Source organism: Sparus aurata, chromosome 5, assembly GCF_900880675.1.
Source record: "Sparus aurata chromosome 5, fSpaAur1.1, whole genome shotgun sequence".
Lineage (NCBI taxonomy): Eukaryota > Metazoa > Chordata > Actinopteri > Spariformes > Sparidae > Sparus > Sparus aurata.
In genome coordinates this window covers 8,107,759-8,123,261 of record NC_044191.1, presented here as the reverse complement: position 1 = coordinate 8,123,261, position 15,503 = coordinate 8,107,759, and the positions used below count along the sequence as shown (strand labels likewise).

General features: G+C 37.8%; 1 protein-coding gene across 10 annotated transcripts in view; it reads left to right on the top strand.

Annotated features, from left to right (window-relative positions):
• The window catches only part of pbx3b (pre-B-cell leukemia homeobox 3b), a 61,689-nt gene extending 58,617 nt beyond the window's left edge, over positions 1–3,072 (top strand). For all 10 annotated transcript variants that reach the window (XM_030417704.1, XM_030417706.1, XM_030417705.1 and 7 more), the window contains one exon: positions 1,370–3,072. In XM_030417704.1, the coding sequence (XP_030273564.1) occupies positions 1,370–1,462 (93 nt within the window). In that variant the 3' untranslated portion in view covers positions 1,463–3,072. The remainder of the gene's footprint in view (positions 1–1,369) is intronic.
• The last annotated feature ends 12,431 nt before the right edge of the window (positions 3,073–15,503 follow it).

Sequence of the window (15,503 nt, the reverse complement as noted above, 5' to 3'; positions counted from 1 at the left end):
TGTTTGACTCAAAAATAAAATATGTATATAGAAGAGGGAGTGTACTGCATAGTATCTGTTGCATTTAGCTGTTTTGAAATGCTTCACAGAATTTTTCCATAGCCTTATCTTCATGATAAAATATGAACATGTGATCGCCTGCAGCCCTTTTCCAGACATGAATTCCATCTTCCTTGATGAGGTTTGATATGGCGCCTTTTTGGAAAGCAGCGCATAATCTGAAGCTATCAGAGTAAAGATTAATTTTGTTGATGAGAGATGATGAAGAGAGAGGGAGAGAGAGAGAGAGAAATAGTATCAGACAGCTTTCTCTCTCTCTCACTCTCTGCACTGTATCAGGACCTCAGTATTTGCTCTTTATATTGTTATGCCTGTTGGGGAAAACGCACGCATGTTCTCAGTCTAATATTATTTCAAGCTTAAGCATCAAAAGTAAGGTATTAGATTTGCAGCAGTGTTACTGGAAATAAAAAAAAATGAAAATAAAAAAGATTTCTGTGGAAAGAAATTAACACATTTTCTGTAAACAAATGGCGGGGGCTGTTGTCAGCGTTCGGTGCTTTTGGTGTCATTTCAGCTTTGCTGAAGCCTATTGCTATAAGCTCTTTAGACACGTCAACTCCTACCAGGATCAAGTGTTTTTTTCACTTTCTCACAAGGTTTCTCACTTCCATGCAGTGTAGACCTGTGCCTACTGGCTCACCAGAGCTCCGTGTGATCCCCACTAAAACAGCAGCACTGAACAACCTCAGCACATGAAAAGAGAGAATCAGAAATAAAGAGTAACACAGTGAAAAAAATATTTTGAATGAGTCAAATTGTGGCTTAAAGCTCCTTTTTGTAGCAGCAACCCTGAAAGTGCCTTATAGATATATTAGCATAGACTAACCTTTAGCTTTGTTGGTGGTGACGTAGAAGGATCCAGTAAAGGCTAGGTCATGCCTGGAGCAAAGCAAAGTCAGGCTGGCTAAGACTGGCTCTCTTGGAGAGGCCCTGCCCTGTCACTTTCACTCAGCTCTCCCCACCTCAGCCGGCCCGAACCCTCCCTCTTCCTGACTGACAGGAGAATATGTAGCGACAAGCTGTCGGCCGCTGCAGAAATCTGCTTAGACACTGATTTCAGGGACTGCTCCCATTGGCCGGGACACGAGACAAATTTGTTCTCCAAGAGTCTCTTTGCTGATGCTACTGTAATGCAAAGAACGCTGGACTGATCACACAGTATCATTTCTAGTCAGAAGTTTTAACATCAGCTGACAACACCAGACACTATAAGACTCATTTCCATTTTGTTTTAGGGATACAAATGTGCCAGGCTCATGTTGCACTGAACGTGTTTGTAATCTCCTTCTTTCCGTTTGTGTTCCAGGCTAATGGGGGATGGCAAGATGCAACGACTCCGTCTTCTGTAATTTCTCCGACAGAAGGACCAGGAAGTGTGCACTCCGATACCTCGAATTGATCCGCTATTAATGCATCTTCGCCTCAAACCGGGCATGGACTCTTTTAACTGGCAGAGGATATACAAAAAAAAAAAAAAACTTTTCACAACAGATTCTTTCCCCTGTACCTTCGAAATTTCACACGCACACACACACCTCCATCAGTAACACACAGTGTTTCCTGATCATTCAGTGTTTTCTTTCTGTCCTCATAAATCACCACGCTCTTCTTTGTTTGTCGTAGGGGTAAGCACACACATGTACAAACAGAAAACAGCCCTCAGATGATTCCACTCTCCAGACCCGAAGTTAAAATACCGGATGACACTCTACTTGATTTTATTTTTTTCATTTTTCTTTTATGACATTTTAATTTGTTAGATTTTTTGATTTAATTACCACTTTCCATCTTGATAATTGGGTTCTCTTTCAGTTCATGCGATACATAGATTAAAGCAGCTGTTTCTTTTGACTGTAATGTGCTCGCAATCTTGTCCAGCAACTCAACAATGCTACTGTTGACAGCTCAATGGCAGCTTTGTGGTTACTTTCAAGATTTATTTTTGCCTTACAGCCGTATACATTAGTCAAAGGAAATTCAAACTCTGCAACATAAAGAAGTGTAATTGATTGCTTGACTTCAACATGACACCATTCCATATTTTATAATTTGATGTTTAGTATGTACATATGTAAACATTTTATTATTTTTTTTGTACTGCTTATCAACAGTTCCCCCCACAGTAGATCATTCCTTCATGGCACACAGGAGCGGGCCCCCGTTAACACAGGAAAAGTTGTACATAATATAGCTTAAGAGTAATTATACATCCCACCAATCAATACACAGCTTTATTACCTCATTGGAATTCATACAAACCAATAATTTCCAACATTTCTGTAGCTTAGAGTGCTCACTTACTACCTCTAAACAATTTCACCACCATAGTTTTTTCTTTTGCCCTTATTTAATGTTTTTATGTAGTTATTTTGATCACATCTTGTAACACTGTAAACTCTCCATTCTCTATGTAATCTAATGTATATTTTAATCTTTTAATAAAATGCTGTTGCCGTACCGCAACTCAAAATGACAAAGATAAAAAAATGAAAATGATAACAATATTAATACCATGAAAATGGACAGGAGGGGGGTGGGGTGGGGGGTTTGGGGAGGGGAAGGGAGAGGGCGAAGAAGATGTCTGTCTGTGGCTTTTACGAGGGGGGTGCGATATGAACATTGTTGATAAATTAACACCAAACAGTGAAACTGTTGTAAATACTGAGAAGAAAAAAAAAAAACATTTTGAATGTTGATCATCTTGTTACTACATCATGCAAAAAAAGAAAAGAAAAAAATCACTATAAAAACTGTAATGCATAGAGGTTTCAGTATTCAGAACTGTACATTTTCAGCTCTGTTCAACAGGGTTCCAAACTTCTTTTCTCTTTTTTCTATTGTATGTGATTCTGAAACTGAAAAGTCATGACAAATGATTTGTGGCAGTGATTCTAATGTATTAAAGATGTTTAGTGTTACTTTCTAACCAGACTACGCCCTGGACTGAAAAGTCTTCCTTGTGGTAGTTGTGTGATTTCAAACATGAATAAACCTTTTGCTTTCATGACACCCAAGTTGTGCTTTCTTTCCTGTGGGTTGACTCAGCAGGAGAGGCTGGGCTCTTGTCATTTAGGCCTTTACATCCGCTACTTCCTGTAACTTTTATTTCCCCCTCATGGATGATAAAAACAAAGCTTTAAATGCAGCTATTGATTTTCTAAACTAATTTTACCTTGCTTATTTAGCCATTTTCTCATCCGTGGTGATTAAATATAAATCCAGACTACTATTTCAAGTCATTTATGGAAGAAGTTCAATGCACTTAAGCCGTTTCACAGGAGGTTGAAAGCCTGCTCAGTGCTCTCAGTTGTACATTTTAGTGTCAGGAGGAACTTAAGAATTATTGTCCTTCTGTGAGTGTACTGGAGCACTTCAGAGTCAAACAATACATGGACACCAACCAAATCTCTATTAATTAATCTTTTTCGAATAATAAATCTCTCGAAGCAGAATAAGGGGGTAGTAGTTCAGAAATGTAAAGCGGAGTCAAACCATGTAGGGATTTAAAAAGTAATCGGTCACATCTTTTCTGTAGTGAATGGGTAGCCAGTGTAATTCGGACAGACCCGGAGTGATGCGTTCTCTGTTTGTGAGATATGCTGCTGCTGTTTTCTGTCGGCCTACCAGCTGTAGACAGGCGACTGCTGAACTGTTCAGGCAAATGAATAATGACCTACAGTAGTGTAGGCGGTGGGGGGAAATGAGGGTGTGGATGAGTTTATCAATATGGTTTTGGATAGCAAGGGTTTCATAAATAACAGGTTTTGAACAAGACTGCTAATGTGTCAATGTAAGTTCAGTTACAATGCCCAGGTTTCCAGGTGACTGCCTTGTGTTAGTCCAGTTGTTAGTTGGGTTGACACTGTTAGAAAAATAATCAGGACTACTAACCAGTACTTAAGTTATATCTGTGCTCAGCTGCAAGAAATGCAACAATGAATAAATTACCAACACAAATGAACTACAAATTAAAACAACGACAGAACATCTCACATCTTTTTGGTTAAGCTCGCCTAATAAGAATATAATTCAACACGGGCTGGAGGAATAGAAAGGAGGCAATCGACTGCAGGTAAGCCAATTCAAATAGTAAACAGTTTATTATTTGTATTTGTTGTATTTTTTTGTTACTCATACTAATTACATTTTCTGTGAATTTTATTATTGACAAGTTCACTGTTCTAATTGTGAAACCTGCCTACATGGAGGTGACTGCTGCCTCCCCTTTGTTCCAGCCTGCACTGGATTGTGTCCTCATTAGGGGAGGATTTTGCCTAAAAGACCTAGAAAAAATTTTGGGGTGGGGGGGCGCCTCCCTCTCCTCAATTTGTTTTATTTTCCTACCATATTCTAGAATCAGCGTGCTGATACATCACTTGATTCAGGAAAACCTTTAGTTTCAGTCTGGCTCATTCAAAGTTGCAATTTTACATTTGCTCTGTGATTGCCCCCCTCCCCTTTTACCCAGCCTGTGTCTGTGTGAGTGCATTCGGTCCTATGAGGGGAGGATACATGTATTGTCACGTATTGTCTGACTCTGACGAAGATGCACATGGTGTTGAAACGTTATCGCTTCAGTAATGTTTGTTTCTGACTATATTTTTGAAATCTCTCTGATTTCAAGCCATTTCTTCACCGTGAACATGCAGTGATCCCTGCACATATAAGCTGTGTACGAGACCTTTGCTCTGGTTTCATATGGGGGTTATAGAAGACTTAACCTGGTTTGCAGCTACTGTGGAGCTGACATGGTTAGTGCAATTAACTGAAATGTCAGGCACTTCTAATTCAGGCTATTTTGTCTGTCTGTTGTGGAAAGGCTGCCTTAATGGATCATTGGTTACCAATTCCACATGGAGATTGACATCCATTTATCCTCATTTTCTCAGCAGACTTCTTCATTCCTGTTTTCCTCCCGAGCTTGTGTCCACTGTTTGTGTCTCTCAGTCATGGACCCTATTGGATTTTTGACAGTGCGAACACAGTGCGTCTGTACACTGCAACTGATAAAGAACATCTCCACTCATGATGTGCAGATACATTTGAAGCTTCTGTCTTTTTGTGCATGCAAGTGCGCACGCTCACTGTTTTGATTCCTACGTATGAGTGTCAATAGACAGGGAAAAGGAAAAAAGAGATGTTACAGCGTAGCATGAGTTTAATTCAAGCGCAAAGCACAGACGGTTTCCCGGGAGAGCACATTTGTCCACTCAACCAGTGTAGAACTTCATTGAACACCTTTCTCTGGAAATCATATCTCTATCCTGATATCACACACCCATCACACACACTTCCAAATGAATTCTTTCCAATTTGAATCTTAAAAGAATAGCCTTTGAGGTAAATCAAAAAAAGAAATATCATGGATTCTGAAAACTACTTTGCATACCACTATTTTTGTTCTGATTATTAATGATGATTGAATTCTGCTTGAGGGAGGTTTTGAAACATTTAACATTTAGAGCAACATACCAGATAATGCTGCATACCACCATTCTTTTCTAATAAAGTGGAACGTGCATATGCATACATATTCCATCTCTCAGGAATTATGAAAGCATTTAGAGTTTTAAGTCCAGCACTGCTGTACGCTGCCATTTAGATTACAATCTATTTGCTCATTCTACCTTTACAAATAGATACATTTTCTTCCCCAAGACTTCAACTATTGGATTTTAAGTACTGCACTCAGCAAAATTGGCCTCAGAACCTTTTAAATAGAGAAGTTACATTTTCTGAGATTATGCCTATTAGAGATTTTTCTAAGGTTCATTAAAGACGACATTTTCTAAGTAAAATTCACCATGAAAAGCATGCATCATTAAATATGGAAATCCAGAGTTATATTAGCAATATGCACATAGCTAGTGCCAATTAAATTAGAGAAAGATATCATTTATATCATTAAGGTAGGGTTCATATTAGATTAAATGTAAAATGTAATTCCTTCACAGTTTGATTTATAGCCTATAGCGCTTTGTTCACAGACCCATGTTATACTGTATTTCAACAGAGAGATTGTTTATATTAAAATGTAAAAAGCTGTAATTGCATTAAACTTCTGCTAAATTAAATTGGTATGGGGGTTCAAACAGAAATTCAAAAGCTGCCACATATCTATTTTTCATTCTTAGATGGGACTCCATATGCACTGCAGTGAACACACAAAGACCTAAAAACACCATTAGTGTCTGCGACTACTTTGTTCTCTAGTTTAGATTTGATTGGGATAATAACTGCTTTCCATAAGCCTTAGGAATGTGATATCAGAAGGAGATAAGTTAGTTGAAGACAATAATGCAATATTTTGTAGCTTTGATCCTTGATCAAAGACTGACATGTGTACAGATGCACAGTCTGAGCAACCTTAATAGTAGTATACTATTGAACTGATTAGTAGTTTGGTGAATATAAAGCAGGTTGATCATAAAAGCTGATATCAGTTAATCAGCAGCAGCAGATACATTTCAGGTACCAGAAAGCTGTCCTGCCTATCCGGCCACAAACCACAATAAAAACACTTAATACACATGACCTTAAGACACATACTGTATCTGAGATGTCAAGCAAGAGACACGACAACCGCCAGAGAAAAGGACAGATTTTAAGAGACAGATGCATGTTCAGACACACAAAGCAGCACGTGCAGTGTAGAGATGTTTGCTGTTCGTGAACGAGCCAGCTACTTTTAATGCGATGGGAGCCAGATGCCAACTCAGAGTCTATTTATTTATTTATATTGTTACAAGACAGAATAATGCCATTATCCTTCAGTGTATTTGGTATTACATTTAGAAACACCACCTCATGTTGCAATAACCCTAAAGCTCCTGTAGGCATTGCTGTCGTTTTAGCTAACTTCCTGTCCATTTTGCAGTTAGTGGTCCCCTCCTTTCTCTCTATGTCACCACAATTGGACGGTTCCTTTCTTCTATTTGAGGCAGCTCTGTTTGACACTTCCTTTCCTTCAAGCGTTTGTCTTAGCTTGCTGTATATGGTAGTGTAAGCTGTCATCGCTAGCACTGGCATTGTTAGTTTACCCCGCTACCCATTCAGGAGGATCCTGCTCTGTGTGCTCACCAGCAGAAAGGACCGCCTCTTTATGGAACACTCTGTCCTGATTGGATAAAGTGGGCAGGGATACCAGAAAATGTCTTTTCTCTTTTCTCTGATTACTTTTGAACTGCAGAGCTATTTATAGAGCTTTCTTTAAATATCTTTTTAATTTTACGTTTTGTTAACGCTGTGCTTTTTGTCTGGTTTATTATTCAATCTTCTCCTTAGACATATTGTTTGCTATTAGAACTGTATTTTACTATATTTTAATGCATTAACAGTTTATACATCAGCCTCCATTACTGTGTGAGTTCCAACAGGAGGAGGACTTTAAAGATGAATGTATTAATAAACAGGTCATCTGCTTATAAAGAGATTGTTTGTTAAACCATTTAATGTTTTTTTATATACCGCTTAAATTTGGTGACATTAATACAAAATGTATATTTGACTGTTCACAAACAATGAAATGCTTCATAAACCATTTATTAATCAATTGTAAAGGTTTATAAACACTGTTGTAACTTCATATCGGCCATTTAGTCAATGGTTCTAGATTGATTACACAATGTTTATTAACCATATTAAACATCAGCAGTAACTTCACAACAACAATTGCTAAATACACAGTTTATAAAGCATTTCAATGTTTGTAATAATTAATTGTTACCAAATTTCTATTTTTGGTAAAAGGTTGAACCTACATATTTCATATCTTTGACATACTGAGGCCCTAGAGCAAAAGCAACTGAACAGCAGTTATATATTATATTCAAAATGTGAAGCTCATCTAAAATCATATGCTTACATTCCTTTGTAAAATTGTTTTGAGAAACAAAAACTGAAGAAAATCTATGATCTCCCTTCAATTCCGTTTTCATCTGGTTAATCTACTATTTCATGTCACCCTGATTTTGCTTTGTTAGAGCTTGCTTAATAAGGTGCTCATAAACCCGCACACACGAGCCTGAGAATACTGTACAGTAGTTTGATTTACTGAGCAGGAGTATAATGGACCAGAGACTTCCTGCGCTGATCTCTTCAGCAGCACCGGCTTCTATTAAGAGATGAGTCCTGAGTGGCCTTTGAGCTTAAAACAGTGGGAGTTAATTAACATTTGATCCTACCTCTCCTTACATCTTTAGAGCCTCGTTTTCGATTTCATTTCAGCCCATTCACTCGTTTTGGTGCTGGAAGATTGCTTCACGATCACATGTAGCCTCATCGCTGAACTGATGGTGGCTTATCATAGCTTGTTGGGCAAAAGCAGGCATGTGAAGGCTTGTGACAGGAGACAGATGTTTGCCTTACCTCTTAGCAGACGCGTGTCAGGAAGCAAGGGCTGCCTTTGTGCTACTCAAATATACTGACACCGAGTCAAAAAAATAGAAACAGCAGAAAACAGGACCTGTATCTGTGTTTCTCTGTGTCTTTGTGTGTTACTGTCTCTCTCTAATAAACCCATATAAGTGAGTTGCACAATACAAATCCAAAATTTATATTGTGTAACTATCGGTATTGACTTCATTACCAAGCAAAGTGTCTCACCATTCACTGAACGGCATAACTTAAGCAGGCGCAAGTCACCAAGTCAGATGATAGATGTAGCCTACAGTATGGAGCACAGTTTCATATAAAGCCACCAAAGGTTCAAGTACCGTAATATAAAACTGATTATAGTGACAGCTATTTAATGCATTTGATCTATAGAGGTGCAGCATCTGCTTTTGATTAAATTGTGACCTCATTCATACATAATCCTCTCTGTTTTTAAGGAAATGTTAGTTAATGTGTCATTTTTCTACAGATAAATTATGAAAGATGTGTTTTAGGGGAAGCTTTGCATGCCCGTCACACTCATGCTAATGTTTCAGTGGAATCAGTGGGAGGCTTAAAGGGCACTTCCCATGTGTTTAAACCTGGGCCCCATTTTTTGACAAAAATTTTAACTTGGAGAACACAGCAGTCGATGGTCCACAAACAAGAGAAATTAAGGATGAGGTCATGATAGAGTACAAGTGTTACAACATTGCATAGAATCCAAGTAAGCAGGGAAAAAACTAAAAACAACAAAACAAAAACCCTTAACACATGTAACATATATGTGGATGAATTAAACTCAACAAACAAATCCACGAAATTTTGATTGTCAAAATAATGTTAGAAATGCAGGCGTATGTAGGTGCTTGTCCTATAATTTGGCCAGATATTTCTTTGTCAGCTCTTGAAAAGAGAAAAGTTATTTATGGCTGACTTCATTAGGCAGATGATTTCAGAGTGCTAATGACCTATTAATGACACTAAAGATTGATATGTGAACCTCTTGACTTGTAGCCATTTTGAATGCGTGGATAGTGTTTTGTAAGATTGCAGAATTTAGCGGTAAACAAATGAAATATGTTGTAAATGAACATTCCTTTGATACGTTCAGTTTCAACATTTTTGTGACTTGCCTGGTACGTTGACTAGCTACACTTGTTCATTATATTAATAGAAAATGTAACTTGCTCAGGACTGTGTTTTATATAAGCATAATTTCTAGAAGACACAGCTGGCATGTAAGAGTATGAGTTGGCAGGAGATTCTATATTGGCAGGGAACAGTAAAAGTTGTGCTGAATCAAGGTACACCGTTAACCTGTGCTCTGACAACGGCTGCGACATTAAAAATGTCACAAGAATGGGACACACAAATCTCTTTGGCTTCTACTATTTAGGTAAAAAGAGGTAAAAATGTAAACTTTGGAACCATTTTCTTTAAAGTCAGTTATTTTAACGATCGCCACCATGAGTTGCTAATCGCAGGCTAAAACAACTTCATAAAAGGAAAATGGTTCATAAGTTGGACGGACCTGCTGATAGAAAGAGTTGAAAATGTCAATGGTTAAATAATCCATTTCATTTTACTAGCTTGCAGAACTTAGGCATTAAAATTAACATAGCATGATCAGCAGAAGTTAAGCAGAAACCAGTCGGAAGTTTCCTGTTTATGTATTAAAGAAATGACCGGATATTTATCAACTGCCTATTGGGAAATAGCAGAACGTTATCACCAAATATCATTGGGGTGATTTTCAATCAATTTTGAGGTAATTATGATGGTAATTAGGGGGTAATCTTAAAGACATTTCAAATTTCTGGCTTGTAATTACCACCAACTTACCATGAAAATTGTAGACCTTTAAAATGCATGCAGATATATCAGGACAAACAATGATTCCATTGATTCATCCAGTCTTTCTATAAAGTAATACAGTCACTTTGGTGGCATTTTATGATAAAAAGTTGTTCTTCGAGTGGCTTAAAGATCTAAATTATAATATGTAAATGTCCTGTGTTCAAATACTGTCCAGGATTTTGTCTCATGTCTTCTTCCTCCCTCCCAATGTGTCTCATCGCTGTCTCCCTGTCTTTTTCTTGGATAAATATCCTGACATCCAAAAACAAATGATCCCGTTGTCAACTTCTGGAAAAAAGATAAAGCAGCTGAACCTATTTGTTATCCCAGATTAGGCAAGTGGGTCATTGAATGAGTATACCAGACAACAGACTAAATTCATTTACAAGCTTTAAAGGACGTATAAAGTGACAGGTCTACCTAAAGTGACAACATGTTTGAGGCTAGATGCCTCTGATGTTTGCTATTTTTTCTAAGACATAAAATGGCTTGTTAAATACCCTTAGCTACATATTCTCATGCTGGAGGTGGGGTGATTCAAAGTAAGATGACAACATGCTGAAAAAGATTATCAAAAGCTTCTTTAAGTACTCAGAGCAGTTTTGAGCTACGGAACTCTACAGTGAGAGTTCTATTTGAGGTTTAAAACCAAGATGGACCTCATTGTTTACCCTCATCACTGTTTGACGCTGCAACACAGAAGTCGTTTCAGCTCAACTTAACAATTGGATATGCTGAAACTTAATATTTCATGATTTGATTGAAATACCCAGTTTTGTGATTTAAAAGTTGTCTTAGACAGTGGTGCATTTTTATTTATTTGGGATTCCCACCAGCTAACACCATGCCATTAACTACACTTTTTCTGGGGATTAACATGTAGGAAAAAATTAAAATGAATTTCATATACTGTAAAAATGTTGATATGACACATATGAATGTTAAAATGTTTTTTTTGTCTGCTGAAACTTGCACTGGTTACCACCCGTTTTTATAGTGTCTCCTCTTTTTTTGCAGTAGCTAAGCTAAGGTAAACTAAGCTAAATTAAGATAAGCTATGCTAAGCTAAAATAAGCTAAGCTAAGCTAAACTAAGCTAAGATATGCTAAGTTAAAATAAGATTAGTTAAGGTAAACTAAGCTAAACTAAGCTAAGCTATGCTAAGCTAAAATAAGATAAGCTAAACTAAACTAAGCTAAGATATGCTAAGCTAAAATAAGATAAGCTAAGGCAAACTAAGCTAAGCTATGCTAAGCTAAAATAAGATAAGCTAAACTAAACTAAGCTAAGATATGCTATGCTAAGGTAAACTAAGCTAAGCTATGCTAAGCTAAGGTAAACTAAGCTAAACTAAGCTTACTTAAGTAGCAAAAACTTGCTCCATCTTGAATTACTACAGTGCAACTTTAAAATGCCGCTTACATATAAATGCATCAGTAATAATCAAACCATATACTATAAAATAATGTAACAATGACAAGGGCCGTTTATTCAGCATAATGAGTGAAAATTCACTTCAGAAATTACCCCAAAAATTAATACAAACTGAACCAAAAATGTAAAACAAGCCTCGTTCATCTCACTAAGATACTACATTCTCTGCGATTGGGTCTTCATTAAGTCTAATTAGAATAAATTAGACCAGCATACTTGGTAAGTATTTGAGTTTTTGTAGTGTGTTGCTAATTCAAGACAGGTATTACAGTGGAATTGAGCTCGTATTTTGCTAAATATTTGACTATTGCGTTATCTGTGATGTCTTCACTGAGAGTTTCTTGTCATTTCTATTAGAATGAGTCGGAGCTCACAGCATTGTTTGAAATGCACAGTGAACATCTACACACAGCTGCATTTCATAACGGTAAAAAATGTACATTTTCCTGAAATATCTCAAATCTGAAACCCACCAACCAGCTGCTTTGTTTCTGGTAATTAAGTGAAAAAAACAACACATTTTTGCAACACATTTTCCCTCCTCCATGCACTATATTGTGCAGTGTGGCTATAGGCTACATCGTGTAATGGGAAGTCATTAGCTTTTGGTCTGATGCAGTTTGTTCTCAGTCCCTCGCTGCTACATTTATATTTCATATCTTATGTTTCACACTGTATTAACAGCTGTGGCTTGTTTTTGCCATCTGCAGACAATTACTTTAGTTTACTTGGCTTTGTAATAATAACATGTTTTCTTCTTGCAACTCTCTCAATAGACAACATGCTGCAAATTCTTGACAGGTGCTGAGGCATTTGCTCGGGAGACATGGTGAGGAGGATTATTACTGCATTATTTAGTTCTCCTGAAATAAACAAACACATTCCCTTCCCGGCTTCATGTGCGACTACCAAGTCAGCATTGTGTTGTGTTGCATCGCTCCAGCTCAGAGCAGCCAATTATGATTTACGTCGACTGCCGAGAACCTCCGTGCCCCTTTTCACTACCAACAAGACCCACTTAGTGTCGAATATTTTCCCTCCCGTACCCTCTCATTTGCTCAGTATCTCCTCCTTTTATGACCTTTTTACATTCACCTTGCCTTGTTTCACCTACTTGCTATCACCACAGTGGCTCAGGTTCCGCTCCACAGTCTAGTTTCAGTATAATAACTTGACACTTCACATTGCATTAGTCTTAGTCCCGACAACAAGGTTATGTGACCTATAGTGTCAGAGAGCATACACCATACTTGCCTGGAGTAGCTATTTATCAAGACAGCTTTGGGCCACCTATGATTCAGAGCAGAACAAATACAGATGTGAGGCGGTTATACCGAGGACATATTTGTCCAGCGACCAGAGTTTTGGCTAGCAAACACCATCAAGCTGGTCTCTCTCACAGGGACTTGAACGGGACTTTACATCTTGTACAACACACTGCATGTCATTACACAGTGAACATAATAAAAGCAAAGATATCGCATATCAAAAATTCACTCAATGTGATGTGAACTAAAACATAAATGTTATTTTCAGTTGCTCCATAAATGCATAGGTCCTTTTATTAACTATAGGTTAAGAATAATAAGCAGAGAGGTTATAGCTAAGTGTTGATGGCCACGTACAGGATGGGTTGGGAGGCTCAGAGCTGCAGAGAAGGAGGCTGGCTCCAAACCCCGAGGAAGTCATTAGGAGACCAGTGACCTCACTGGTGCAGCGCGCTCAAAAAAGCTGCCCACTGGCATGATGTCATATTTTACATGCCATCAGTCATTCCACCACCCCCGGCCATCAAACCTGACGAGCATACAGATACAATATTGACCACTTGAGATCACGAGGAAGCTAATGTTAATGTGGGCTCGGGTTTATGTGCACATTTTTTGTTTTCATTACAACAGACTTTCTGATCAGGACTTTTGGACTTCTTGACACTTTAGTCCAGTGATGTGCAAAAATCAACCCTGGGGCAATATCCTCTAACACACTCTTTAGTGCACATGTGGCCCCTTGTAACAACCTCACGCAATGTGGGTGAAGATACGGGCATGTCATTTCAGACATGAAATTGCGGTCACAATTTGCTGTGTTCATTCAAGACTGTTTTGGAACTGTGTTGTGAAGCACAAGGTTCAAACGTGGTCAAAGGTTACATTTAAGGTCACAGTATATATCTAACCCTGACAGGCAACACATTGTCACTCCCAGCTCATCAAATGTGGCAGCTCGGTCAGTGACATTAAGCACATAATGATGTCAATGCGTAATAAACAATGTCCGGTTAGACTTTCAAAATAAAGCTCACTAACGAACAATTAACACATTGTGATATATCATGATGCTTGGTTAGGTTTAGGCTCAAAAACCTCTAGGTGTGATTTAAGAAAACATCACACTTAGGGTTAAAATAACTACGGTCAAGATTAATGATGTTCTCCTCGGCCGAGCTGTAAATTTAGCTAGCTCAGTTATCTTAGTTGGCTGACTTGTCGCCAACATGAAACGACTTAGGTCTGTGGATCATCTTCAGTTACTTTGCATTTTCTGTAAAGTGACAGTGCTGTTAAGTCTTTCAAATGTAATATTTATCTATTTTACTTTTTCGCTTTGAGCACCACGAGCCGAGCGCCATCTGGTCGCATTACATTCAAGAGAAGGCAGACAGCTCTACTGTTGATCTCGCCAAAACTCAGCAACTAGCAACAAAACAATCTACATGGATAAACAGCACTACAGTAACGTTTCAGTTTAAAGACCATATAAGTTTGACATAAAGTTATATTTAACCCTCCTGTTACCCTCAAATTCCGCTAACACCGTTTATCCTTGGGGTCAATTTGACCCCAGCAATTTAAACATCCAGAAAATTATCATAATCAAAGTTATTACTCAAGATTGTGGGTATTTGTTGACTACCTAAATAACATTTTAGCAGCACTTCAAACACCTCCTTATACATCCAGAATGTGACTTCGGAAATATAGGCAAAAAACAAAAACAAATATCTTACCAATTTACCTAAAAATTGGATCTTTTTTTGTGTGTTTTAAAGTAACCATATTACTATATTATTAATACAAGTACTAGTTTGTGTTATTTATAATATTTGGAGTGAAAGCATTTTCCATTATCAAGGACAGTAGCATGTATTATGTATGGGGTCAATTTGACCTCAGGAAAAACAAACACAATTTCAAACATTTCTAAATATTTTAACCACATATACACTGCCAGAGGAATTATTCTTGGATATAACATGACACTATATGTTTAGAACAATTAATATTTCATTATTCACAGTTGAATCATAAATATAATTGATATATATCAGGGGTCATCAAACAAGTTTGTGGCTTCATTTACAGCAACAGACTGTAGCTGTATGCTGTTAACTGCAGCACAAAACAATACAGCAGATGTCTGACTAACTGGCATTGGCTTATCATGATTAAACCGCAGGAAAGAATAACTGTGAGGTTATTGGTGAATCGTTTAGTGGCATTCACACAGCACTGTGATTCATGCAAATCCCTTGAGACGTTCCACATGTCTCTGCATTAAGCTTCAGTGTGTTTTAAGAATCGCCTCAGAAGGCGGTGCATCCGCTATGTTGATCTTTGCTACAGTCTGCACCACTGTGCTGCATAATTTATTTTATTGCACAAGAAGTAAACCCCTATCACTCTTCTACACAATCGCAGCCTTAGTAAATGTGTTTATCTTGTTTATTTCCCCCTCTCTCTCCCTCTCTCTCTGTGGGTCTCTGGGGTCCG